Source organism: Etheostoma cragini, chromosome 4 (assembly GCF_013103735.1).
Source record: "Etheostoma cragini isolate CJK2018 chromosome 4, CSU_Ecrag_1.0, whole genome shotgun sequence".
NCBI lineage: Eukaryota > Metazoa > Chordata > Actinopteri > Perciformes > Percidae > Etheostoma > Etheostoma cragini.
In genome coordinates, this window is record NC_048410.1 from 19,390,959 (window position 1) to 19,416,108 (window position 25,150).

General features: G+C 40.9%; 1 protein-coding gene across 4 annotated transcripts in view; it reads left to right on the forward strand.

Annotated features, from left to right (window-relative positions):
* LOC117943730 (rho GTPase-activating protein 40) overlaps nucleotides 1–22,981 on the forward strand; it is a 23,716-nt gene extending 735 nt beyond the window's left edge. Inside the window, exons 2-16 of one of the 4 annotated variants that reach the window (XM_034870042.1) lie at nucleotides 356–484; nucleotides 8,853–9,076; nucleotides 9,959–10,179; nucleotides 11,032–11,110; nucleotides 11,553–11,701; nucleotides 12,586–12,751; nucleotides 13,239–13,330; nucleotides 13,766–13,843; nucleotides 15,452–15,611; nucleotides 16,667–16,749; nucleotides 17,856–18,062; nucleotides 18,252–18,395; nucleotides 18,651–18,802; nucleotides 19,456–19,511; nucleotides 20,137–22,981. In XM_034870042.1, the coding sequence (XP_034725933.1) occupies nucleotides 8,872–9,076; nucleotides 9,959–10,179; nucleotides 11,032–11,110; nucleotides 11,553–11,701; nucleotides 12,586–12,751; nucleotides 13,239–13,330; nucleotides 13,766–13,843; nucleotides 15,452–15,611; nucleotides 16,667–16,749; nucleotides 17,856–18,062; nucleotides 18,252–18,395; nucleotides 18,651–18,802; nucleotides 19,456–19,511; nucleotides 20,137–20,243 (1,899 nt within the window). In that variant the 5' untranslated portion in view covers nucleotides 356–484; nucleotides 8,853–8,871 and the 3' untranslated portion in view covers nucleotides 20,244–22,981. Of the gene's footprint in view, nucleotides 1–355; nucleotides 485–3,041; nucleotides 3,294–4,760; nucleotides 5,150–8,498; nucleotides 8,775–8,852; nucleotides 9,077–9,958; nucleotides 10,180–11,031; nucleotides 11,111–11,552; nucleotides 11,702–12,585; nucleotides 12,752–13,238; nucleotides 13,331–13,765; nucleotides 13,844–15,451; nucleotides 15,612–16,666; nucleotides 16,750–17,855; nucleotides 18,063–18,251; nucleotides 18,396–18,650; nucleotides 18,803–19,455; nucleotides 19,512–20,136 lie in introns of those variants that run through there. The other 3 variants (XM_034870041.1, XM_034870039.1, XM_034870043.1) reach the window with 3 other exon arrangements.
* The last annotated feature ends 2,169 nt before the right edge of the window (nucleotides 22,982–25,150 follow it).

Genomic DNA, 25,150 nt, shown 5'->3' on the forward strand with positions numbered 1-25,150 from the left:
TTTTTTTTTAAATGTATGCTATTTAAAAAAATACCTGCATCGAATTCAAGGGTAGCTATTGGTATCAAACATTTTTTAACAACACCCAGCTGGCCAAGTAAATTAATGAGATCATTTTTAATTCAGCTCACTAAAAACCATTTCAGGACCCCTGCTTCAGGTGAAATCATGACATAAGAACATTTTTGACGGAAAGAAAACCTTAGTGATGCACAGTTATGAGTTATGAGTTTGAGATGGCCACTGTAAAATTATTTAATTTTGAATGATGCATCAGTATGTACTGTAAAACTAATTTAATTTGACCGTATAATTAAAATGCTTTCTCCAACTTGCTTCCTATCTATGCTTTCAGAACAAGTTCAGCCACATCGCCCAGATGAATTCCAAACTTTGCAGCCATAAAGGATGATGAGCAGAAACTCCCACATCTCTACAGGTGCAATGCAGGAATTCCATCACTCCAGCGCAGTTTTGCCTATGTGTAGGTATAAGAGGAAAATCGCACTCGCATGAAATGATTTTTCATCCTATAAAAATCTCTGGTCTTGGTGACAAAGGTGTTCACCACAGATCTACACTATATTTTGTTGGTTTGTGTAGGATCGTGTTGTGGTCATTGGATAAAAAATGATCCTTCAGATGATCAGATAACACAGTTCATCACAGATCATTCTCCTCTTCTGTTTCTGTTTTTACATGTGCGATTCACTCTTTTCTGTTTTAACACGTGCGAGCGTTTACTGCATTCTGTCATGCAACTACTTTTTTAATTGTGTGTGTTGAGTTATTGGTATGATTGACAGGCGACATTTTTCTGGGTCTGAGTCACCATTTCCTTGTTAGTCAAAACATCTGGACGTGTCAGTGAGTATGCCTCTGCCTGGGACACTTTTTCTTCTCTTCTCCTTAATTCATATTCACATTTTAAGCATTTAGCAAAGGCCAACAGTACTGATGTAAGGAAAAATGTTTCTACATCTTCCTCCTCTCCTGTTACCTCCTCCCCTGTATTATCCTCCATCAGAATTTGGCCTCTATTCTTTTATTTGTAATTTTTGTCTCTCCTGTATTCTACTCTGCTCTACTTTCCTGCCATCCCCTCCCATCCCATCCTATTCACTCTCAGTGCTTTACTTGCCAAAAGGTGGATGAGCAAGCCATGAAGCCGAGATGGCTGTCACATGTCATCTGTAGGGTCACACTATGACATGCCATCATGTTCCCCACTCTCCTTTCTCTCAAGGCATATCTGTGAGCTAATGTCACAGTGTCAGTGAAGGCGAGAAAGGACTTGACATACCAGGTGCAACAGTCAGAGATGATTCAAGAGAAAGAAAAGAAACATTTTAACAAAGGATGGCATTAGGGAAGTTACAGGAGAGCAGAAATGGTGGTTTTACTGAACTGAAATCAAGGTTAGAGAGATAAGAGACACATGGCGACCACAGAGACTTCTACATTGTTTTAGACTAGGGAGAAGAATCTGAGAGGAGTGAGTTATCGTGAGTAGACAGGGAGCAGGTGAGAAAGGCCAAATGCCAAGAGGGATCCCTGTGGTCTCCCTAATCTGTGTTGATCTGGTTAGAGACAAACTGTGTGTAAAATGTGACTGGGCATGCTGCCAGAGAGCTGAAACAGACCAGACTGATCCCACCAGATATCTCTGACTGTACTACAGAGAGCTGCCACAATTGAGTTTAGCCACAACAAATGCCAATTGATCTTGTATTGAGTTTACTAGTTCTAAACTCTACCACTGGAATTTATATCTACAAAGTAATTATTGTTTTGACATGGCAGCATTTTGTTTGTACAGGAACAAATTGGTCCAGAAAACCTCATCCAGGAGCTGATTAGATTGACTGTGATGCCATTTGCTTTGATGTGAAAAAGATACCTTAGTGGGTATTAAGTGCAGTGTCCCAGTTTTTTACTGGGAACAAAGACTGCTACATCATTGTAGCTTGTAGCTCATAAATGTTCCTAGAAACACTGTGTACATTTCTTATAATCTTAAGACTACCCAACACTGCTGTGGTAAAAAAGTCCAATCCTACAGTAAGTGCTGTGAGCTCTCACAGCTCTCTAATGAGTCAAATTTATTAAATCACTGTAACTTTACTTTGTGGTTGATTATGAACTCATAATAACCCCAACATTGGTCTCTGCTCAGTTCAGCACCAAGTAACCTTTTGTGCATCAACTCACGAGTGCAGAAGTCCAGCTAAAGGACAGTCAGAACCACTCTGCCTCTCTCATCATGAGTGTAAAACTGCCCTTTTCAAATGGCAATTAAAAATATTTTTTTCTCACAGATTTGCTGACAGAAGACAGAAGTGTTGCCAGAAACGCAAGACATTGCAAGACTAATTTCTTTGTAGAGAATCTATGCACAGTTGAATGACATATAATAATAATATAATATAATAATATAATTTACCAAGTTTTAGCTTTTGAAACAGTTTGCAGACTGGTCCCAACTGACCTGTTTTGAGGTGTTCCTAACATAAGAGCAAATCGGATTTCTATTTTTGGTCTTAAACCATGTCAAACCACGTTATGTCCAAAAGATGTATCAGGACGCAAGTTGTATTGTGAGTTGTTTGTGGCCCAACTCCGCCTCGTGTTCTTTCCTTTTAGGTCTGATCCGAAGTTCAAGAGCCACTGTCATTTCATTCCTATTTTTAAAAGTGTCTGTGGACAAGCTGAGACCTGCCTGCTATTTACTGACAACCATAAAGACAGGTCAAGCAGATTCCTGCGTTTGAGTAAATCAGTAATTGAATAAGTTAGCATGGAAATGAAAAAGTTTGCATGGAAATGATAAAGCCCCGGAAGAACTTTATCCAAACAGTCATGCCAACCAGCCAGCCAGCCAGCCTGCCACTCAGTCAAACATGCAGCTGTTGTGTCCCGAGCCCAATACATTCAGCTCCAGCCCCGTCGATCCAGCCAGCCATTCACACAGTATCTGCCCACTGTCCAGCCCAGTTAAGTATTCAACCACTCAGCTCTTCTCCTTCCTGGCTCTCCACCCCCCCATGCAGATTTCCTTTTCTGCCCCAGGATGCAATGTAGTGACGTGCCTACCAGCGCAGTGAGACCGTCCATGTTCTGATGTGTTTTGCTCTGAGGAGATTACAAGGAAACAGCTTGCCAGGGGCAGGCAGCTGCTGTTTCCCACAGCTTGCAGCAATTTAGGGGGACGACAGCAGGATGCCGTGGCGGCGAAGTGGTACGGCGGCCCTGCTGATGCTCTCGGGCAGAGCCATCGCATGGGCCAAGGCCAGGTAGGATCGGGACTCTGCTACAGCTGTGGACTCTGGGGCTGTTGGGACCTGAAGCTCATGCATGGATTAAGTTAACTATTAGGTTAGTCTTGATATGGGTGCTGAGCAAGGTTGTTAAAACAGTTTTATGTAACTCCAAACTACAAATTTCCATGCTACTGGTGCTTTTGGTGTTTTTTTAGGGACTTTAGTTTAGGATTTTCTGTATCAAAGGACAGACCTTACATGCTGTGACATTGTTTGACAAGAAACACTTTCTCAAGGCTGGCTGTGTGAGCAAACTGTTGCATTCTCTGCAAGACTTGCAATGGAATTCAGCCATGAGGATTTAACAGTTTTGCTTTACGTGAGCCGCTTTTTCATGTGGATTACATTGTTTCTTACTGGGGTTACTTTGTGTTGTTTAACACAGTGCTGAGTATGAACGTAAGACAATAGTTTGACATTTTGCCCATTCTTCTCTCAGACTGGATGGTTTCCTGTTGATTGTATGTATTAGTTTGGGACCCATTAAACAAGAACACCCTGACATTTTCAGTATCCCTGTTTTCATTTGTCTATATATAAAAATAGCATGGGGAATGTGTTTTGTTTTGTGGCTAAGCTTTATAAGTTGTTGGCATGGTGTAGAGTATTATTACCAGGTTTAAAAAATAAGATAATGCTGCTTGATTCTTGAGGCAAACAAGGAAGAATTCTTCTTCTCCTTTTCCTCTTTATAATTTGTCCTCTGAAGGTATTCTATGGAGATGTTGCTGGCATACTTTGTTTTTGGTCATTTTAGTTATTTGTCAGGCTCAACACTCGTATGACAAACTGTAGAGGTTGAAGTAGCTGGTTAGGCTTCTGTGTAGGAAACAATGTGTAAAAAAGGTCCATTCACATCCTCAGCTGATAGATTGACCATCATCAGCATGACAAGAAAGAATGACAGTGCTCACAGACAATGTTGACAGACCTGTTACTCTTGAGGAATTTGAGAAACGTTCTCTTGCTCTACCTTGTTCTCATAGAGATTGCATCACTTCACACTCAGCCACCAAAGTTATTTATGGCAAAAGTAAAGAGTGTTCAGGTATGAGGATGAACTATCTTCTACATATAAGGCCTGCTTTGATACACATACCACTTCATTAGCTAATTTGACATTTTCTATTTGCAATGCAAGCTCAACCCACAGTTTCATCCTTTGATCCATTTGATTAACTTAATTCTAATAGTAACAGCAAAGCAAATAGCTGACAACATTCTTCATTTTTTCAACAAAGAACCCTTGATTAATAAACTCAAGTCAAGTTGTCAAGCTTTCACTAAAAGGCCATTAAGGTCACGTCCCAGACCCAGGTCATTGTCTCGTAACAGCTTGAAGTGTTTTAACTAGTTTTAAAAGAAAAAAGTCAAACATTCTTGTTTAAACCAGCTTTGATGGCCATCAGCCATGTAGGGCGTGTCACCTCAGGGTGGCAGGGGAGGGGACAGGTATGAGTGATGTGGTAATGTGCAGAGTGTCGTCACTCCGTCCTGCCTTCCAGCTCCACAACACACAGCCACTCAGTGAAGTCTTTACAACACTTCCTGTCAGCGCACAGAGAAACCAGAGCAGTGGACAGATTTACACCGCGCTCACATGGTGTCCCACCAACAGGACTGGATAAAGCTAGGTTTTGTGCTGGATTACAATTCCTGGATTCCTTTAGCATTGTGGCTATGGGAGGTAGAGAGGAGGTATTGGTGAGCAGTATTGGGTCAACCATGCAGTTTCCACACACCAGTTTGAACCGTTTTAGGCTTCGTCCTTTCCAAAGCCCAGAGGGGAGAAAGCGCATAAAGCCATCTTCCCTAAAGAAAAAAGCCAGGTATGTGTGATGAGCTGGAGCTTGATCAGCAGGATCCAAATTCATAAATGTTTTGGTAAAAGTTGGAGTGTTGTCTGAGCTTAAAGAGGACTTGTTGAGATGGCACACTGTGTGGTAAAGGTGAAAAATAACCTGGCAGTGAAGTGATAAACATGGCAGTTAAAACGGTTGCAGTTGTGGTACGGGTAAATGTAATATGTATAATATGTTCATCAAACGTTTTTAGATGGTGTCTCTATTGTGACAGGGTTAGGGGGCTAACCCCTGTTCAAATAGTTAAAACCCAAATGTAAAGTAGTTTATAGACTTAATTTGTGGTATAGAAAAAAGCTGTTCTTGAGAATTTGTCATTTTAACGTGAAAACAATTCTTTCCTTGTTGCATTCCCTAAAGTTTAAGTGGATTCAGAGTCCCCCGCTGTTATTCAGCTGTCTGCAGATCTCTGATCTCTAAGGCTTGATGTATTTAATCCTTAAGAGTAGCAGGTTGTGAGCACATGTTATGGCTTTAAGCAGCTGTGTGTGAGGGATGTGGTAAGCCAGATTCTGTTTTGAATGCCTTATTACTGCTTTTTATCTCCCCATATGGATTCTCATATGTAAACTAACACTAAAGTTAGTGGCTATTGTTGAACGCTGATCAGATATTAGATCTTATGATTCAGTTTCCTTTCAAATCTGTGTGTCTCTGTCGGTAAGTCCACATTATTTCAAGTGAATACATGAATAACACAACGTCCTATATAGGTTTGTATAAATTTGATCTTGCATGTCATTTATGCAAATGGTGTTGTTACAATCTTAATGTGACTAAAAACAGTATTCAAAATGGATACGCCTGGAGCTGAAACAATTAGTCAATTTACAGAACATTTGTTAAAAACAATTGGCATAACTGATTGTTTATGTAATTTTTCAAGGATACATGGCAAACATTTAATGGTTATGGCTTTTTGCTTGTGAGGATCAACCACTTTTTGTTTTATATCATTGTAAATAGAATATCTTTGAGTTTAGGTCCGCTGGTCGGACCAAACCAGTAATCTGAAGATTGAACGTCTATGGTGTAATTGGTTATCTTCCACTATTTTTTTATATTTTATAGACTAAACACTTGATTGATAAATCGGAAAAGTAACTGACAGATGTGTATTGTCTGTCTCGATGTAGTCAGTAATATATGTATCATTGCTGATACCGATCTAGTATGTTTGATCTGTGCATCATTTTTTATAATATGCTATAAACATTTAACATCTGGTTTAGCTAAGTCATTTGATGGTTTTTGATATTTAGAGAGAGGACATCTTGGATGTTGGATGTCCTTCTAGTCAAATTAAAGATTGGACTCAACACTACTGTCACATTACTACTAAGATGTATGTTGAAATACTAGAGACTAGTAAAACAATCAATTTTACTTGACTAGATTTGACAGTTTGGGATTAATGTAAAGGCTTTAATGCAATGTAAAATTAAGATAATGGGGATAGTGACCCACCTGCATATTGGTTCCAAGACAGGGATTTCTTTCACTACTGTTCACCTAGTCTCACATTGCCAGAACTTCCTCCACAGCGCTGCCCAGGAGGGTCTGGCTAGTCCTGGCTAGAAAAACATGCTCTGGTTAATTGGCATTTCCTTAAACCAATCACAATTCAATTCAATTCAATTCAATTCAATTTTATTTATAGTATCAATTCATAACAAGAGTTATCTCAAGACACTTTACAGATAGACCACACTCCATAATTTACAAGGACCCAACAGTTCTAGTAGTCTCCTCCAGATCAAGCAACAGTGCAACAGTGGCGAGGAAAAACTTCCTTTAAGGCAGAAACCTCGGACAGACCCAGGCTCATGGTCTCTGACGAATCGGTTGGGGTTAGAATGAAGAGTGGAAATAACAAAAATAACAAAAATTGTTTTGATAGAGCTATGCGCCGGATGGAGCAACCTCGGCTCTGCAAAATAGCCCCGGGAAGGAACCTTTTTGGTCGAACATGTGTACTTTCAAAAGTTGTTTTAGTTGTGCAACAGAAAAGTCAAATTGGACAGATAGTCTAGCTAGCTGTCTGGATTTACCCTGCAGAGATCTGAGGAACAGTTAACCATAGTCCTGATAAATCCACCGGAGTTTAAAATGCCAGCCCAAAGACAGCGGAAGGTAAAGGACATCTGGCCGAAATGAAAGACATCTGAACAATCCCGGAAGTGGAACGTTGTTGGTATACTGTAGACTATTGTTCACCTTACCACACTTTTCTCATTCAATGGCATTGTTACTTGTTTTGTATCCTTGCTAGGACTTTATAGTATAAGACCCTTCAGGGAAATGACAGTTACTATTTTCTATTTCTCATTTTTCTATTCCAGTTTTTTTCCAGGCTTCTGATGAATTAAGAATCTAATTAAACTCACACCTCCAGACATCACAACCCACGCAGAAATAGGAACTACATTTCAAACCACAGAGAATTAGTTAGAAGCTACAAATGTACTGAGTACACACAGTGACCTTAAAAAAAGTATTTCTTTCCTGTAAATGTCCCGGTGCCTGTCCTTATTTTGGCACACAGAGACTGTTGGCACCTCTTTTCCATTAGTCATCACACATTTATAATGTATGATTTATGTGAGAGTAACAACTGACATTTATATACACACACATCCACACACCCACACACACAAACGAACACACACACACACACACACACACACACACACACACAAACACAGCCTACCGGTTTGTGCAATAGTGTACAGGGTTAATTGCATATATGTAGAGCTTAAAACGCATTTGAAGACACGTTCTACTGCCAGGTGGGAACACGCTTACGGTAGAGCTTTCCCTTTGTGATCAAATCACTCAGATATATTACTGGAATACCAGGTGGAAATGCAGTTTGAGATGCAGAAACTGGTTTAACATACCAAAGCATTGATCTGGCTTTAACTGACATGCAGTTGGTTTGGAAATTAATCAGAAACTTCTCATTGAGCTCATTTTTTCTCTTCGGTCATATGCCTGAGTATGGCATTACTGAGACACGGTCAAATGTGGTTTGGTATGTCTTGAGATTTGCTAACTAGAGGAATGTGACTGGACCGCAAACTGATGAAGTGACTCAGCCGACCACTTCCCGTGTCTGTCACATTTAGTGCCCTGAGGGTGCAAGTGTGTCTGCAGCTGAGTGAGTCTTATTGTTGTTAGAGAACAGTACCCTCTTTTGACGCTGGCTGCATTTTCCTGCCTTTTTGGCTGCTTGCTTTTGCAAAAGTGTCTGAACTAATCTATGATTTATTTATTTAAAATTGTTCATTGCATGTTTTTTCTTTAATTGTTAGTGGGTATATATCTGTTTGTAATTAGATGAAGGGGTAAGACCCATAGGGAAACAGATCTCACATTGTTACAGGGACATCTAGTGGATCTACAGGGTACTATGCCTTCAGGCCACATTTTGCAAGAACAATAGAGGACCCCCCTTTGTGTCCGCTCTCGCCATCGCTCTCCTCACTCCGGCCCTCCCTCCATCCTGCTCCTTTTGTCTCTCCATCTCTCTGGGCTCTCCCGGCTGATTCATTCTCCCCGCATCGCTTCAGTCTTCATTTCTTCTTTCTTTGTACGTGGCTTTGTTTTTCTGCTCATTTGTGTGCATGCATGCATGCGATTTCTTTACGTGTGTGTTTGTCTGTACCAGAAATCCCAGCCCCACCGAGATGAGCGTGGAGCCCTGGGCCAGCCCGCAGGACCAGGCAGCCGCTGAGCACGCACACAGCACGCACACGCCATCCTCCCAGGATCAGGAGCAGCACCCCGACAAACTCTGCCTGGACTCGTTCTGGAGTGAGGTGGAGACCATCCGACAGGGGAGTGGCTACGCAGACCTCGACAGTACCAAGAGGGACTCCAGACAGTCAGAAGGTAAATACTGGGAATCTTGCACTGATAGATTAAGAATGTATAGATAAAGCTTAGATTGAAGTCATCATGAGTTCATGTGGTAGAATTACAAACCATCAGTGCTTAACACAGCTGCTACTGAAAGTCGCCATGGCAACATATCAGGTTTCTCTCATGCAGCAAAGAAGCGCTCATCGCCATGACAACACTATCAAACACTTTTGTGGCAGGGAGTGTTTTATGTGCACAAGCCAAATTGCCATTCATGATGGGAATGTTCTTTTATTGTGTCCATTCATCCTGATTTTTGCTAAATTACCTAATAACATCCCTAATGTCATACTACTTACTCTGAAACACACATTTCTCCATCAATGCGATCATACATAAAACAAAATCATAACTGCTTTTACTTAAAGAAACTATAATACTTGCGAGTTATGTTACAGCCAGTGATGCTACAATGACTTTCTGTTTATTTGGTTTTTTTTAAAGATTATTTTTTGGGAATTTTTAGGCCTTTCTTGACAGGTCAGCTAGAGACATAAAAGTGGGAATGACATGCAGCAAAGGGCAGGTCGGAGTCGAACCCTGGCCTGCTGCGTTTAAGAGTAAACCCTCTATATATGGGCACCTGCTCTACCACCTGTTCTACCAACCAACTTCCTGTTTTCACAGTTATTCCTAGCTGGTCGTTCCTACAGACTGAGAAGGGACTTAATGCACAAACCCAGTCTAGTCATTTAGTCAACATTTTTATACATTACACCAAAATTATGATTTAATATCGTAAAATCCTGCATTTTACTATGCATTGTATCTACATGTTGCTGCTGTCATCCTTGTGTATTTCAATGTGGACTGTTGGGATATTTCACTGTCTGTTATATGTTTGTGTCTCAGAAGGCGAACAGGAGGAGCAGTGGTTGGCCGATGCTGGTTTATCGACCCTCCTAAGCGAGGACAGCGAGGATGTAGACAACGCGGTGCTGCTGTTGACTCTGACCCGGACCCAGGCCGAGGCCGTCCAGCGACGACTGGATTCCTACACGCTGTCGCGCCGCAAGAAGAACAAACCCGCGCCGCGCGACGTGCGTGATATCTTCAACTCCCCCATCACTCAGGTGAGAACCTTGAAATACCTCTAAAAAAATGTTTACTCCTGCTAGTTTAAGGGAAGATGTTCTGTAACTCACACTGCCTCTGAGACCCTGGTAGAGGAGGAAAAGGTCTCTTCATGACTTCACATAATCTACAAAACAGATTGTGGAAATTTAAGAGTGACTTTACATCCACCCAAAAAAATGCAACAACCAGTCTCAGGATTACTGTTATTCTGTTATACAAGTATACAGCAAGCAGAGGTAGTCCGAGCCAAAGCTGCATGCAGTAAAATATAAAATTACTCATTTCCCTGGTGAATTTCAGGTCTCAGTGAAGAAGCTTCTATTGTTCCAATGTGTTGTGCGGTCTTGTTCCATGCAGGGGGGCTAACCTGTGGCAATAGAGGCAAATCCCATGTAAAGGCCACGCTTTGTCCTCCCTGTCTGTCTGCAGCACTGAGAGGGGAATAGAGACACTGTTCAACTGATCATTATCAGTCCTTCATCAAAGGAAACACTCTTCATATCCATCTCCATCTGCTCAGTGGACAATATAAAACACTACCTCTATTCCAGTGCTGGAAAAAATATTACAGGGCTGATATTTTTAAGTAAAGTTGTTCCTTAGAAAAAGTGTTGTATACATGTACTTGGACATCCATTGTATGTCTGTCTATCCTGGGAGGGGGATCCCTTCTAAGTAGCTGTTCCTTTTTTCCATTTAAAGGGGCTTTTTTTGGGGAGTTTTCCTTAACCCCATCAAGGTTCTAAGGACAGAGGGTGTTGTATGCTGTACAGATTGTAAAGCCTCTTGAGTCAAATTTGTGATATAAATTTGACTTGACTTGACATGTGTTTGTGACGTTTTCCCAGACCCTTCTGCCTGAGTCCCATCATAGTGAAGACCCTGCCCAAAACAGCATGGCATCGGTTGCCAAAACAACACTATCAGGTAAGAGCTCCATACAGTAGTACTACTACAGCAAAACTAGCTGACCCTAGTTTTACCCCAAAGGGTATAACAAGTCAAAGTACACTCATAGCACAAAACCTAAAAATCTATGGATGCAATTGTTTTAATAATCTAATAAGTCAAAACAAGACTGGATTTGAACAAGTGTACTTCGATCATTGTGTCATCTTCCAAACTCCTCACAGATTTAACTACCTATTGACTGCCTGACATGTCTTTAGAAAGACTGTGAGGTCTAATGGTTCAGTCAGTATGTTCTAATTGGATCAGATTTAATGAATGAACTGCTGCCAAACGTTTTGTTCCTCTTGTTCCCTCAAGTAGCGTGCAACCACGATTCTTTGATTTTATTTCACTACAGTGGACTTCCTTAAGTGAACTAATAGATTGGAGTGTGTGTTTATGTGTGTTTACCACTCAGCTGTGACAGCGGAGCATCAGCGAGGCACTCCCAAAGAGGAAGTCTTCATCACCGATGTGGCTTACTGCGAACAGGCCGTCATCTTCCTTAAACAGGCCAAACTGCCACAGAACAAAAGCCAACGCAGAAAAGAGGATGGCACCCTGCCTGTAAGCCCCAAATCATTTTCCCCTCTTCTAGTCATGACTGTAGGTCCTAAAGGTTTCAGGAAATTTATTGAAAGTTTTAAAACGTTATTTCTTAAAGGGAACTTTGTAAACATCCTAGTAATTTCCTAAAATGGGAAGACAATTAGGGCATCAATGGGTACTGTACTGACACGTTTCACCACATACATTTCCAACACAATAACTATAATTTAGTTGGGTGTGTACTTTCACACAATCAGAACATAATAATTACACAGTTTGTGGAAGGGCAATATACATACACGAAAAATAATAACTCTAATTAACCATCTTTTTATCTTTGGCTATGGAGTAACAATAAATCTCAGTAATGTGGGCTCTAGATATTGCATTTCAGTCTTTGTTTGAACCAATTTTCCACCAATAATTTTCATGTCAACCTGTTAAGACACACACACACACAAACACACACACCTTAGTGTAAGCCAATTCTAATCAACCATGCTGTTGGTTAGATAACAGGGTTAAAGAGAATAAAGGGAATTAGCTCAAAACAAAAGAAGAGTTGTTGTGTAACAGAGTCCAGTAGATTTATTTTTTCTATTTCAGGCTAATTAAGTTTTCTTCAGCAACAGCGAAAATAATGTTAAACATCTTAAATATAACTGAGTGGATACTGTTGCCACACTTTTACTGCTTAGAGTATTAATCAAGGGAATGACTAATGCAAATGTAAATGATTTGACACTGTCGCCATTTTTTTCATACCATTTTGTCTTCCTTCTGTCCTTTTCTTTGCTTTGCATGCTTCTTTGTCTTTCTTTACCTCTTCACCTCCACTTCCTATCTCTTAACTCCAATCCACCTCTCCTCACTTTTCTCTACCTTCACTCTCACCTTCTCAGCGGGTGATCTGCCCTAAGTGCCGTCTCGGGGTGACTCGTATTCAGGATCTCTCCCACAGTGACATGAAGAAGGTGCGTCAGCTGGCTCTCATCGACATGACGGCGCTATGCGACCTCTTAGAGCTGGAGGTCAAAAGGCACAAAACCAGCAAGAGGAAAATTCCAGGTATGGTAGCAGCCATACAAAGGAAGCACTTTAGCAATAACATTTTAACTAAGTGCAGTGTTTATTTTAATGCTTGTTTTTTGTCTCTGAATGTGAGCCTATCAAATTCAAGAAAAAGAATGACTCAAACTGGTGCATGAATGGTTGTGTTTCTGTTTCCCTGCTGTCTGGAATTTAAATCTAAATAGGCACCTGTATCTGTTTCTGTATGCATAACAGCACTGTTAATAACACTAAACTATTGTTACACATTCTTTAGCAGTACATTAAACAGCCAAGTAATCCTAGCATTTTTTGGTTAGCCATAGTTTCACACATTGCAGTTTCTGTATGTTGGCACACTGATTTACAAGGAATTCCACTGAAGCAATAATGTGGGAATGTGGCTTTAGGCACACACACACATAACACAGCACAATATCTCCTTTATGCAAGTAATGCAATGCGAGGCCGAGAACAATTGAATGACATCTTGTGTCTTTCACAGAGAGCACGCTCTACGGGGTGCCGCTGGCGACGCTGCTGGAGAATGATCAGAAAATAAAGCCCCACACCTTGACTCCTCTTTTCATGCAGGCGGTGAGAACCCGTAATACACACGTGTTTATATGACCTTCAAAATAAATAAAAAAAGAAGTGTATGAAGAAGACTATTCTAAGGAGGTTCATTTAGCCAAAATCTAAACAGCCTGTGTGCTTATAAGATATCAGATCTGCTCTATCCTCTGCTCTGACACAAGATGACAGTTTACATCTTTGTCACCATATTTTGCACAGCATGTGTTTGCCACATTTTTGCTTTGTTGAACCCATAAATCATGTCTTCAGATAGAAGCACATAAAAAAACCTCAGGGTCCTCTAAATGTGAAAAGCTTTGACCACACCCTGTATGTAGCAGCAGTTACTGTGAATAACCAGCAGAGGTGATAGAGAGATTCTTATCTACTGATGCCTGACTCTCTGCTAATGTCTTTCTCTACTTCCTCTCTCTCTCTCTCTCTCTCTCTCTGCAGCTGTTGTCGTTTTTGGAGAAGAAAGGTGTCGATTCGGAGGGAATCCTACGGGTTCCAGGTTCTCAGTCCAGAATCAAGGTACAATTATTGGAGCCACTCATTATTCCTGTGACACAATGCTGACACATGCGCCCTTCTTGTGGTAATTCTATGTATAAAGCATAGAAATTAATGAAAAATATTTTTCACGATGTAAAGGGCAGCAAAATTATAGACACAGTTAAATGTCAGAAGTGCCCGAACAGCAGTGACGAAAATCAAACAGCTTGACTTAGTTTAATTATAGTTGACATTTAGAACATTCCAATGGATTCACACTGAATCAATTATGTTCTTTTCAGCTGCTGCTGCCATATTCACCTTCTGATACAGTATTTAATGCAGCACATGCACAGTGGATGGTGAATCAATTTAACTAAAGCAGACAGAAGAGGGAGCCATTTAGCAGCAGGACAGATTACTGGGATAGATCCTGTTACAGATAATAGATTTGAAAACAATTATCATTGAGAGAGAATGAATAACTTCATTTTCTTTTAAATCTTTATTTTATATTATTGAACCAAGAAATTACACCATTTTAACAATATATCTTTTCTCCAACATTTTTTGTATTAACTCAAAATATGTTGCATATTTGATAGTAGTTCAACTATTAAAGGTGCCATGACATGGTGCTCTTTGGATGCCGTTATATAGACCTTAGTGGTTCCGTAATACTGTATCTGAAGTCTCTTTCCCAAAATTCAGCCTTGGTGCAGAATTACAGCCACTAGAGCCAGTCCCACAATGAGCTTTCCTTAGTATGTGCCATTTCTAAGTCTGTAGCTTTTGAGGAGGAGAAGGGGGAGAGGGGCAAGGTGGAGGCTGGCGGTGTGGCCTTGACCAACTGCCACTTGCGTGTTTGAAAGCCATGACGTCTCTCTCATGGGTGTGTCAAATTCTCTGGGCGGGTAAAGAATATCAAGAATATCAGTATATCCAGTAAAGAAAGGGGAGGTAGCCTTGCCCCTCATGACCTCCTAAGGGGCAAGATCCCAGATCGGCCCATCTGAACTCTGAACATCTGAGAAATTTTCTCAAAGGCAGAGCAGGAAACCCAGGACTAAATTTACACCTATCGCCATTTCTAGCCACTGGGGGACCAAAGGCAGGCTGGGGGAACTCATATTAACGTTAAAAAAACCTCATAAAGTGAAATTTTATCAAAATTTCAGGCAGTAATCAACAGGAGTCTATGCCCTTAATCCAGTGCTCAAAATATTTCCTGAAACATTTTAGCAGTTTTATAACACATGAGGAAGCTGTGTTCGCCTCTGGCTGTAAAATAAGAATCAGTAACACAAGAGAGGATAGCGCTTATATACTCACTTTTAAACGCCTTAGGAAATAGAGACTGATAACACGGCCAGGTAATTAGCTTTGACCTCATGCCTGTGTTTCTATCCATGAAGAGTTAGTTGGATACTAATGAGCTTTAAATAGCTGCTCCAGAGCCATGCCAGCTCTGTGACTGACAACTCTCCATATCTTTATAACTCAAACACTAGAAATGTATTTTTTTGATTACGCTATTTTTCATGTCTGGGAAGTGGAACACAGACAGTTCATCTGCGCTCATCATAGACTGTATAAAACTAGGTACTCACGCAGTTCTGAACGCTTCTCGTTGTTTTCTACCTGCAGCATCTGCAGCAGCACTTGGAGAGCAACTTCTACTCAGGGCAGGTCAGCTGGGACGAGGTGAGTCCAAACGACGCCGCCGCGCTGCTCAAGAAGTTCATCCGGGAACTGCCCGCTCCTCTGCTCACCGCCGAGTACCTCAACACCTTCAGCGCAGTCAGAGGTTAGTGTGCAACATCTTGAATATTTTTTCAAAAATAGGGTGAGTGTCATTTACTCATCATTTTTTAAAAGAATAATTGTCTGTTGTTTGGATGAAAGACCTTTCAGTTTCAGGACACATCACAAAGTACGCTGCTCCTCTATAGTAACAAGGGCATAAGCGTAACTTTGGCTTCAACATTTCACTTCATTTACACTTCATTTACTGCATTCTGATGATTTTTTCTGCAACAATTTGTGCCTTGTGCAAGTTAAGGTGCAAATGTCTTTATTTATGTAAAGGAAATTATTGTTATTGTTATTGTTAATTATTATTAAATTTGAGCACTGGCCAGTCTTGATAATTAACCCCCCCACCCTCCCTGTAAATTATGCCTATGAATAGGAACATATGGAAGCAGAATTGTTACGATCAGACAGTATATCAGTATGCAGATGGGTGCGTTTTTGAAGTGACTGACTGTATTGTCAATGTGTTTTCTTATCTGGCAAGTTGCAGAGTAACTAAATAAATCAGGCACACACAACAATTACTCTTGACTTCCTCTACACAACTTCAACAATCTATTGCCCACTTTTCCAGACAGCTCAGCAGGGTTCACATCATACTTACCTGGATCTCTTCACCGTGATGCTCACCCTTTTCTGCTTCTGCTGAGAAACCAACATTAAGATTAACAAGTTGATAGCCTTTTAAGAGACCTCTCTGCATTGTGACAAATCAGCTGTAAAATATCTGCTATATTCACATTAGTCTCACCTTAATAAAAAAAAGAAAAATGGATTGATATTAATATGACCTGATTGATGCCCCACTGATGTTTAGTTTGTGGGGAGAATCAGTGCAAAGTGATAAACGACGTGTGACCACAGAGACATAAGCTAACAAATCTAATGACCACCTGTCTCAATGTCATTAATCTTTAGATATCCCATTACTCTTAGCCAAAGGCAGAGGAAATGAAGAGGGTGTGTGTGTGTGTATATGTGTGTGTGTGTGTGTGTGTGTGTGTGTGTGTGTTATGCCTGTCTTACCTTGGCTTGCTCTTCCTTCAGACATCACAGAGCTGAGGCAAAAACTCCACATGTTAAACCTGCTCATCCTGCTGCTGCCTGAGCCCAACAGGAACACACTAAAGGTAAACACTGAACAAACACGCACACACACATACACACGCACTCTACAACACCTCAACAATGCACATCATAAAGTAAAGACAAAAATAGTTATCACCATCTATGACAAATCTACCAATTTTGTTTTAGCACATTTGAATAGACTGAACAGAAACTGATACTCTCTTATTACATGATTCTCGAACACTGTGTATGTATGCATTTGATTATAACACACGATTTTTGGGGGGGTTTCCTGATTTTGCCAGATTTGTGAAACGTTCTGTAAACATTAAACCAGAAGTAATCCGCTTTGTAAACACTTTTTGTCTTGACAGTTATCCTTCTAGGCTCATACGTGCACATTCAGCAGTGGAATAAAGCTAAACACGTGAATTCAAGTACTGTACTTGCACTCAGTACAACTTTGAAGTTCTTTACTTAAATATTTCCATTTCATGTGGCCCTTTATACTTTGACTCCACTTAATTTCAGAGGGAAATACTGTCCTATTTACTCCACTGCATTCATTTGCCAGCTTTAGATACTTTACAAATTAAGATTTCCACTGGCTTTAAAGCTGTAGCATTAGCATTCGCTACACCCTGCACGCTCTTCTTAAGGTTGACAGAAACTCATCTCAATTTACACATTCCTGAAACAACATTCCAAAGCTTCGTTTCAGTAAAGTTTCATAATGCAGCACTTTATTGTTCTGCTTTTAATCCACATTTGAAACTCTCTGCTCTGTTACATAACGGCTTGCATCCACCACGACTCACTTTCAGCGACACAAGCGTGCAGTCTGTTTGACTTAGGAGCACCAAATCCAGCTGAACTAATTACTATGACTCCAGTGGAGACAGCTGAAACTGTGCATTAACATACTTCTCAGTAGAGGTGTTGCAAATGATTCAGTCACTGTGATAATTACCCTTTACTCAATTTTGTGCTTCAGTGTAAGTAACTAACGTTTACACATTGGTCATTTAAAAGTGAGTGAGTGTGTTTTAACTCTGGAAAAACAAAACTAGAGCGTTCGACCCCCACATTAGATTTAATTTTATGTAAAAACAAAAGATTTGATATCACGTATCTGTAAGCATGTCTCCATCTGTGTGTCCTTCAGGCCCTCCTCGAGTTCCTCAGTAAGGTGGTTTCCAGGGAGAGAAGAAACAGGATGAACCTGTGGGCCGTAGCAACCATCATGGCTCCCAACCTCTTCCTCCATAAGGCCGTCCCCAGCAGACTGACTGAGGGGGCAGAGAAAGGGCATGTGGAGAAGGCAGCTGATGTCATGAGGCTCCTCATCCGCTACCAGGACCTGCTCTGGACGGTAGGAGCGTCCACAAATTCAACCAGACACATTAGATATAATTATTTATAGGCCATTGTTACTAATAAAGAGTAATGTATAACGTAGGATTTGAAATGCTTGTTATCATCTAGCAAGTTGGAAATTAAATATTAGCCAAAACTGTAACTACTCTAATTAAATGTTGTGTCACGTTCCCTTTCTCTTCAGATCCCTAATTTCCTGATGAGCCAGGTGCGTAAGCTGAATGAAAACAGTAACCGGCGTTACCAGTTCTACGATCGCCGCATCAAGAACCTGCTGAGGAAGATCCACACAGACAGCCGCGAAAAACCTGATAAAAACACCGCAGATGTGAGCTGCTTCACATTTCCACGCTGCATCACACACTCTGCTTACAGTAGACCCGGGCTACAGCGATGTCTAATACAATATACAGTAAATTACAGCCATAAATTACTGAAAGAAATCTAAAAAGAAAAATGTGTCACTGGATGAGCTGCATGTTGTCATTCAAATGTAACAAGCTGTTTGTTGCGGAAACGTCATTGTTAATGTCCAAAGTTAATAGGTGATAAATATTCTTTTACTCTTTTTTTTGCCCTGCAGCCGTGCCGTACGGTGAAGATCCAGGTCGGGGATCTAGTGAGCGGCACAATGGAGTTCCCGTTCAACGTCAACTCCCGAGCCTCAGACCTGCTCGCCCAGTTTCAACACCAGTCCCTCCGCAGCCCCGACAATGGAAAGGGCAAAATGCGAAGGTACGATGCCACAGAGTCTAAATGACTACATGCTAATGACAACTCTTAACTTTGATTTTGTTGCATAATGTGCAGAGCAGTTGAGTTTTATTTTAGTAGATGGTGTAGTAAGGGTGTCACTTTTGTCACCTAAGGAATAGTCTATATGTGTGTGATGTTCCACTTTTGGAAATTCTGCCGGATGTCCCTCTTTTTGGGCGGATGTTTGTTACCTTCCCCTTTCTTTGAGTGGGAATTTTAAACTCCGGTGGATTAATGAGGACTATGGTTAACTGCTCCTCAGATCTCTGCAGGGTAAATCCAGACAGCTAGCTAGACTATCTGTCCCATATAAGCCTTCTGTTGCATGACTAAAACAACTTTTGAACGTACACATGTTCCACCAAAACAACTTCCTTCCCGAGGCTATTTTGTAGCGGCACCAGGCCTCCTGCTGGTGCTTAGCACCGCCCACGACGATTATAATTGGCTTAAAAAAATGCCAATAAACCAGAGCATGTTTTTTTACCCATCCCTGAATATTGTGTGTACCACCCAGTACCTTCTCTGCGGAAATCTGGCAAAGCAAGACTACCGAATAAAAGACATCTTATGTGCTTTATCAATCTTTTAGAAAAAAAGAAGCAACATAGGTGTTATATGTCTCTCAACAGAAATGGCTCTGTGGCGTATCCGGACTGTGCCCTGTATGAAGTGGGAGGGAATATTGGTAAGTTGGACCAGCGTTTTCTCTAGTCAGAGTGGCGCTGACATTTGCATGTCTTTCAGCTCATTGAGCTGATGAGCATGGTCTTATATAAGGAACTGTTCAAGCGCCAAAAAAACACGAGTGGTACATCTGCAGTTATCAGAGCAGACAAAAGCTTATTACACATATGTCTATGCGCTCACAGAAGAGCTGACACAGTCAGCAGTAAAGGAAAAAACTTGTTGTTCCAGTTCAGCTCTGGAATGTAAAACTTTTAAATCTCCATGTTCTTACCTGAGATTATTGACTTATAATACAAAACTCCTTAATTGATACTAAAGATGAAAACAACTGGATTGATCTATTAAATAGTTTTAAATAATAATTTTTATAATTGACTAACTGGTACAGTAATCTTTTAGGTAAAATGTCCCCAAAAAATCCGTAGCTACTCAGTATCAGTATCAAACAAAATAAGACGTAAAGAAGTCAACCTTGGACACATTTTCACAAATTCCTTACACTAAATAGGTCAAACAATAGAGGCAATAAGAAATGTGAAAAATAATCATTAGTTGCAGCCGTAATTGATATAATAAATGAACAACTAGGGCTTCTAGTTCATTGTTCTGTGTGTTTTCTGCAGGCGAGCACTGCCTGGATCCCGACGCACACCTTCTGGATTTGTACAACAGTAACTCTGGAGGAGAGTGGGTCATCAAGCTGAAACCCAACGCCAGCAGAGGGCTGTGAAGGATGGGAAACAACTCGCCGGAAAAGGACAAAGGCAGAGTGTTAAAAAAAAGGATTAAATCCACGCAGCCCTCTCTTCTTGTCTTTTTCGTCCTTGGATCAACAAGGGAGAAGGAGACAGATGGAGGAAACAGCAACAGATAGATAGAGACTCTGCCAGGAGCAGAGCCTAAAAACTGGGTATAGTCAGATGAACACCCCCCCCCCCCCCCACTTCCTTCTCTTTTTTCCCTTTGCTCCATCGCACCTCTCCTGCGGGGATGCAACACTGCAAGTAGAAAGCCACTGCCGTGACTCATTACTTCACACAGGGAACCTGCTGCATAGAAAACAGAGGAGAGAGAGAGAGAGAGAGAGCGAGAGAGAGAGAGGGAAAGAGAGAGAGAGAGCAGCTTGGCAGTTTGGTTTGCCATCTTTTCTCTCAAGCAATCATCTCCAACTTCAGTGAGCAGATGGGGATGCAGAGCACCTCTGGTTATAGAGAGCACAGGTGCCGTCTCCTGCTCAGGACAGCCAGACAATGTGTCTTCATATCCTGGGTTTCATTCAGTCTGCTGAAACAGGATTCTGGAGCTTTATGAGAATATTCTTGGTGTCTTATCCTGCATTTGTTTTACAAAAAAACAAAAACATTTATTTGGAGATTCATCAATTACCTTGGAATTGGCATTGTCAACACAAGGTCCATTCTGCTACTAAGTGGACATACATTCTCTATGAGAGATATACCTGGGGAAATCAGGTTTCAGGAAGCCCCCTACCACAAATCAGGTTTCTCGTTTACATGAGATGAGACCAGTTTACTGGAGAAAGTTGACTGTAACTTAGTCACTCAATTGACCATCAAGCTTATGATATGGACAGAAAAACTTGTGTCCCGCCCTTTTATTTACTGATGATTAAAAACCAGGGAGAGAAAAAATAGTGAAAACTGAAAGTTAGTGGAACAGAATCTAACCTGGATACAGAGCGATTTCAGCTCTTTGTAAGCATACAGTTACCAAGTGATCAATCAGTTAATCAACCGGCTAATACCTCTAATCTCTCTCTCTCTCTGCTAACCGTTTTTCTAGCTCAGACATTTTGATCACAAAGTAAACAAAGACAGAGGGTTTTCCTCTGTATCGACTCCGTTCGTCTCTGCCATTCGAAGAGGAACAGAGACCCAGATGAACCGATATCTTCTTATCTGTGAAACCCTGCGATCTCCTGGGCCTTATAAAAAAATCCATGGACTTCCAAGGACCCACCCCTGACTTGTAAAGAACAGTGCTCAAAGAGACTTTTCCTTTTTTGATACCAAGGGATTTGGTGTCACAACCTCAAGGCCAGTTATTGCACCTCTAAAGGGAATTGTTAAGGACACACAGTGAAGCTGGTCTTCAGTTCTCATTTTTAAACACATGAAAGTGCCAAAAGTACTAAAGTGACTCTTTGGGGTAGACTGGGATTATGGTTGTTATTTATATGAATGTAATGCCATTGTTGCATCTGTATTTGATGAGTATAATGTAGGCTAGAGAGACTTTGTGGCATTACTGCACTCAGTGTAACAGGATGTTGTGTTAAGTCACCATACTCAGTGTGGGAATTTGTAGTGTTCTTGTACATATTTCTTCATATTTTCCTTACAGCCTACACACTACAGTAACATAAATGTGTAAATATTCATGCACATGCTCTGCTGTGAAGAGGCATTGAAATCACTGCAGTCGGACTGTTTTTATAGTGTTGCTACTCGAGGTATTCCAAACACATGCAAGTAGCAAATTAATGTGTTTTACATTTTGTGGCAATCGTCAGATGCGAATCATTTACTCCTCGCAGTCGGAGCCATGTTGGTGCGCCGCAGCCATTTTGTGGGAAGTGTCTCCCACACTCCACTCAATACATGCAGTAACGACAATCGGTCTGGCACCAACATCTATCAACACCCTCTGCTCCATCTCTGTCACATCCCAATAATGGACCATAATGGCAGTGTGGTGCATGCATCAGAAACACGCTGAGGAATCACATTTCTTTGATAAAGGAGAAGGTAATAAATGCTGCCCCGGACCTGATGACAGCAGCTGTGTGTGTGTGTGTGTGTGTGTGTGTGTGTGTGTTTGTGTGTGTTGGCGTGTGTGATGAGCTTCATTATACGTCCAATTGGCCTGTCCCAGGGTCCCAGTTCAGTGCCTCGGCAAAGAGCGAGCTGATGAAACTGCCTTCTGCTGACAATCAGGAGAACTAGGTCACCTCTGAAGCAGCACCCCAGAGGCCAAGCAGTTTGAGTCCAAACACCCCTAGGAGCCCAGCTCATGGACAAGTATTGTTTAAACACACACAACAAGATGTGAAGTCACCAAAACTGGGGGCCCAAGTTCAGACACTACATCATTTTTCTGTTGTTTGTGTTTGTACATATGTGAATGTGTTTGTGTGTGTGAGAGAAAAAGAAGCTTCCTTGGGGCTAGATATCTCTGAAACAGTGTTATCTATGTATTCACCCAGGGAGAATAAATGATAGACGGTTACAGGAACATTTGTTGTGATCCAAGCGTGGACCTCTTATTGTCTTCATCAATGTCCAGCTTTTATTGTGGTGAAGATTTTAGACGTCAGTCAGCAGACGTCAGAATGTATATTTATGCCCTTTACACAAGTCATTGTTTTTAATACTTCCAGGAAAATAGTATTTGCTGTAGAAAGAAAAACTTTAGAAAAATTTTTGTCAATAAATGTGAATATAATGTTGTGCTAAACGTGATTTATTTTTCCAATATGGGGTAATGGGTGTGGTAGAAAGATGGTATCAACTAAAGCGTCATTCATCATTCTTGTGAATCTTCAACCGCATCTCACACACACGTGAAATCAGAGAAAATATGAAGTATTGTTTTCATTCTGCTGCTGTAATCAATAGAGAGATTAACCTTGTAATGTGCGCAGGTGAAGAGGCCAACGCTGCTCCGTTCCTTGATTAATCATTGCCACCGCTCCTGAAAAACCATTCGCAACTAACTGCCTCATCAACTTTGATTATTCAAGGTCTCTGCGTGTCCAAATGTCCGCCTGAAAGACAAAAGGAAGACAACGAATGTGTGATATAACATTCATTGTTTTATTCTTTCACAAAATTAGAGTTTAAAGCTATGTGTTTTGTAGTTTTAGAACATACACCATGCGGGGTGTTACTATCCGTGAATGAAGCGTTTCAATCCAAAAGGAGATGTTAACTGTTATTAAAAAATGATGATTACAAAATGAATGCATGATGGATTTACTATCAGACTTTAAAAAACGGATGATGATCTGCATTTTTTTTAAATATTGACTGATAGTTTTTCTAAATGTACTGTATATGTATAATTTTAAAAGAAAATCCTTGTTTATCATATTCTCCCTTAATTAAAGCACATACATATTCATGCCGTTATCATGCTGTTTTTCTGGGTAAATAATGTACATTTGATCCAGCCTCATTTACTCTTTTATGAAAACAAAAAAATCCCTAAGCTTACCAACGTGCAGCCCCAGCAGACAGCAGCAGCAGCAACCAGCCTGCCAGACGCAGGCCCCTTTGGCCTGCTGCAGATCTAAATTACTGTAATCAGTGGATGAAAAGCAATCAGTAGCCTTGTGTGAGCTGCTGGCAGAACGCCTGACCCCCGGCTCTCTCCACCAATCAGACCGCTGCGTCCCATTCACAACTAATCAAGATGTGCACTGAGAGCTTACCGCCTCCCTCACATTTGATGGAGGAAGCGCTCTTCTCCTGCTTTTGTCTTTTTGTGCCGGGCTGACCGGAGTCGACCGGATCGATGGGGGATGATGGTGCGAGCTGAAGCTTTTTCCGGTGCTCAGACGGTGGCAGCCATGGTCCCCCCCTCCTGGCAATAGCTATAGAGGCTCCACCAGTGATGACACAGTTTGCACAAAAGTAAAGTTCCAAATTTAGACTCTAATCTGCTGCTAATGATGTGTTCGGGTGAGGCAGGAAACGGATGAAAAACCATGTTCTGGTGTTATTTGAGCAGATTTACAGGACTGTTCTGAGGTAATCACTGATGGAATAATAAGTCTCTGAGTGATTGGAGAGTTTGTGCCAGAAGTAAAAGCTCACAGGCTTGATTACCAGGTTCAAACCAGTACTAGTTTCTGGAAATGGGGGGGCTTTAATCAGCTAAGGACTAATTGGTGCACAAAAGTATGTACATCACCTTTTTCCAACTGAGCTACGCCCACTTCAAATGAGTAGAAAGAAAACATAAAGGATACAGGTATATGTTTCAACTTTGACAAAAAATGTGTTCATGGAGGACTCCAGTGCTCACTGTGTTTTAATATATAATATAAAGCTGATAGAGAAATTATCTTTCCAGGGCCTTAAACCGTACACAGGAGTGCTCTAGTTTGACAGTAACTCTGTGTGCCAAAGAGACATTTATTTATTGATAAATGTGTGTGTGTGTGTGTGTGTGTGTGTGTGTGTGTGTGTGTGTGTGTGGTGGGAGTGTGAAGACCTTAGGTGAAGGCTATGAAACAACTTTTAAACCACCGTAGAAAAGAAATCCCTTCAATTCCCCCACTTGTACTCAAAAATCATGTTTTGCTTATTGTCACTGTGCAGGACGACATATGTGCAGAGTTTGACAATAGAACATTGTTTTACATAATTCATCTGACAAAAAGGTCCAATGAGTGATGTGGAAACTTCAACGGAGACATCATGTGTCTGCAGATAAAACTTTTTGAAATGAAGAACATTTTTACATTCTGGATTTTGCGGGAAGACAGGAGGAATAGATTTTTTGTGGAAAAACTGCATTAGGTACAGATTGTTGTTCAAAGCATGTAGTATGTTATGTCATAACTGGATGGGATCTTTAAATAGCTGATTGAATAAAATATGTAAAAGCTGA